Source organism: Cebus imitator, unplaced genomic scaffold (genome assembly GCF_001604975.1).
Source record: "Cebus imitator isolate Cc_AM_T3 unplaced genomic scaffold, Cebus_imitator-1.0 Scaffold224, whole genome shotgun sequence".
In the NCBI taxonomy this organism is placed as follows: domain Eukaryota; kingdom Metazoa; phylum Chordata; class Mammalia; order Primates; family Cebidae; genus Cebus; species Cebus imitator.
Genome location: NW_016107539.1, coordinates 355252 through 358731, shown reverse-complemented (window position 1 = coordinate 358731; position 3480 = coordinate 355252). Strand labels below are relative to the sequence as shown.

At 40.7% G+C, this 3480-nt stretch overlaps 1 protein-coding gene across 2 annotated transcripts in view; it reads left to right on the top strand.

The window, feature by feature from the left end:
- The window catches only part of DPM1 (dolichyl-phosphate mannosyltransferase subunit 1, catalytic), a 21388-nt gene that overhangs the window by 13780 nt on the left and 4128 nt on the right, over positions 1–3480 (top strand). Inside the window, exons 6-7 of one of the 2 annotated variants that reach the window (XM_017496865.2) lie at positions 22–117; positions 1144–1212. In XM_017496865.2, the coding sequence (XP_017352354.1) occupies positions 22–117; positions 1144–1212 (165 nt within the window). The remainder of the gene's footprint in view (positions 1–21; positions 118–1143; positions 1213–3480) is intronic. The other variant, XM_017496867.2, reaches the window with a different exon arrangement.

Here is a 3480-nt window from a genome sequence, read left to right as displayed (position 1 = left end):
GACAGCTAATTTATTCTACAGGAAGCAAAAGGAGGGTAATTTTGATATTGTCTCTGGAACTCGCTACAAAGGAAATGGAGGTGTATATGGCTGGGATTTGAAAAGAAAAATAATCAGGTAGGTGCATGTGTTATGACTTCTTTGTTAGTATAACTACTTGAAATATCTTCATAGCAAGTATTAACTACCTTGCTGCCTGGGATTTGTGGGATCAGGTTACAACTTCCAGTAGATATTCCCAGATAGTTTCTTACAGTTTTTCTTGTGATTAAAGCCTGGATGTTTTTTATTAAGGAAAAATCAGCATAAACCTTTGGACCTTTGGTAGAAGTGGTTTCATTCAGCAAAAGTTACTATACTGGACCTTCAATTTTAATTTATGTAACCGGTTCCATACTTTTAGGCTTAATATGTAAGGTGTCACCCCTATAATTATAGTGTTATTTTAATAAAAATTGATTTCAGACAGACCTGGGTTAAAATTCTGTTTGTGTCATTTAATTGTGTTACCGTGCATGTTTTACTTTTTTTTTTTTAAATTTAAGACAGAGTCTCGTTCCGTTGCCCAGACTGGAGTGTAACCACACAGTCTCAGCTCACTGCAACCTCTGCCTCCCGGGCTCAAGTGATTCTCCTGTCTCAGCCTCCCAAGTAGCTGGGACTACGGACACACGCCACCATGGCTAGCTAATTTTCGTTATTTTTTGTAGAGATGGGGTTTCACCACATTGCCCAGGTTGCTCTCGAACTCCTGAGCTCAGGTGAGCCACCCGCCTCAGCTTCCCAGGTAGCTGGAACTACAGGCACGCACTACCACGCCCAGCTTTTATTTATATATATATATATATATATTGTAGTGATGGAGTTTTGCCATGTTGCCCAGGCTGATCACTCCCGGGCTCAAACAATCCACCCACCTCGGCCTCCCAAAGTGCTGGGATTGCAGGTATGAGCCACTGCTTCTAGCCAGATCTCCTTTCATTGACTAAAAATTTCTCTTTTGGTCTAGATAAATAACATTTTTGTGAAATTAATGTTACATTTATGAAATTAGTATAGCATTTTAACACTCTGTTCTTTGATGTGTCTCTCTTGTTTATAAATTATATTTTGTAAAGAAAATCTGATTGTTTTGTTTGGCAGCCGTGGGGCCAATTTTTTAACTCAGATTTTGCTGAGACCAGGAGCATCTGATTTAACAGGAAGTTTCAGGTACAGTGAAAATTTACACTATTTATTGGCTAGCTAGCTTTCTTTACAATGGATATTTTTAAGAGGTGCTTTACATTTCCACCTTGTTTTTATTCTGGGATACTAAAAAGGCAGTCTAAATTCCTAGAAGTTGCTAATGAAGCCTAAAACATCTTAAGGAGACATAGTGTGCTTTTCTTTTAAAAAGTTGAGGCCAGGCATGGTGGCTCACGCCTGTAATCCCAGCACTTTGGGAGGCCAAGGTGGGTGGATCACCTGAGGACGGGAGTTTGAGACCAGCCTGACCAACATGGAGAAACCCCATCTCTGCTAAAAACACAAAAATTAGCCGGGTGTGGTGGTGCATGCCTGTAACCCCAGCTACCTGGGAGGCTGAGGTAGGAGAATCTCTTGAACCTGGGAGGCAGAGGTTGTGGTGAGCTGAGATCATGCCATTGCACTCCAGCCTGGGCAACACAAGCGAGAGCCTGTTTTTAGGGAAAATACAAAAATTAGCCGGGTGTGGTGGTGCATGCCTGTAACCCCAGCTACCTGGGAGGCTGAGGTAGGAGAATCTCTTGAACCTGGGAGGCGGAGGTTGTGGTAAGCTAAGATCATGCCATTGCACTCCAGCCTGGGCAACACAAGCGAAACTTCATTTAAAAAAAAAAAAAAAAAAAGTTTAAGGCAGGGGTTAGGTTTGTGTGCTTGTTAATATTAGTATTAAGGCTCAACCACTCTTTGAAACGTTGCTATTACTGATAAATCTGTTCCAAAGAACAGCACATATTTCAGTAATTTTCTGCATTTCATGTGAATACTTAAAGAATTGTCCACAGAAAAGGTTAAACTCTTTAATATTTATGTAGAGCTCTCTCAGTTACCTTGTTCCCCATATGTTTAAGAAATGTTTTTTGTTGTTTAATTTTGTCAAAGCTTTGGTCCCTCAGAGTTTTGTGTGTCTGCTTGTTTCTGGGTGTATGGGGTGGTATTCTAGATTTGCTGTAGTAGATGTGAGCTGCTTTGTGTGACTGACCATGGTAAATGACAAAACTTGCCAGACCTTTTTTTTTTTTTTTTTTTTTGGACTCTGGAACTATAAAATACCCCTGCATCTACTTCAGTGGCCTCTCGCCCCCCATAGATTACCTGATAATTTATATTGGTTGATACTTGTTTTTTCCACTGAATAGTGTTGATTCTTGGGTCCTTCGCTCAATGCAGGAAAATTTACATTTTTAAATGTGATAATACACACACACACACAGCTGGCTGTTGACAGTCAAATAAAAAGAAAAATGAAGCCTCTAGAACTAAAAAGCAAATAGATTGGAGAGCTGAACTTGGGGATGAAAGAGAGGGGAGGATATACCCTAAGGTAAGAATCATTTGTGATCTGATTAAGATCTCTGGTTGCGTTTGGGTGGTAGCTGGTAGATGGGCAGTGGCTTGCATCTATAATCCCAGCACTTCGGGAGGCCGAGGCGTATGGTTCAGTTGAGGTCAGGAGTTTAAGACCAGCCTGGACAACATGGTGAAACCCCATCTCTACTAAAAATAAAAAACTTAGCCCAGTGTGGTGGCATGTGCTTGTAGTCCCAGCTACTTCAGAGGCTGAGGCAGGAGAATCGCTTGAGATCTGGAGGCAGAGGTTGCAGTGAGCCAAGATTGCGCCACTGGTGACATAGCAAGACTCTCTGTCAAAAAAGATCTCTGATTGCCATGTGGCAACAATGCAAAGAATAGTGGCACTCACAAAATCTCTGTATGGAGGGAAGGGCCATTGTGGATTTCACAGGCCACAGTTTTGATGAGTTTGAATAAAAACCCACAGTAACTGGTTGTAGAGAGAGAGGCTGTGAAGAAAAGCACAACAGGGAGAGGAATGGGGTGAGCGTGCTTTGCTGCATCAGAACTGCACAAAGATTAATGGAGGGGATGGGGTTCTGGATTTTCATGTATTTGAGAGCAGTGATTAGCTGTGTTCTGTACAAGTGACAGAGTGGCCAAACAGACAAAAGTGAGCCTGTTAATTGCATAATTTTTAAATAGTTAAATCTCATTGTCTTCTCATAAGAGTGGTATTTTCTTAAATACATCATTGAAGTTCAGTTGTCATTAGACAAAACTCATTTTTTCATTAAATCCCTAGATTTAGGAAGCAGATGCTTTTTACAAAATAAGAAAAGGAATCTTAGAAAGTCTACAGTCTAATACGCCATTTAATAGCATAGATCACCTGGATCCTAATCCTATTCATAGCATTATATGGCTTCATGTAACATTTTA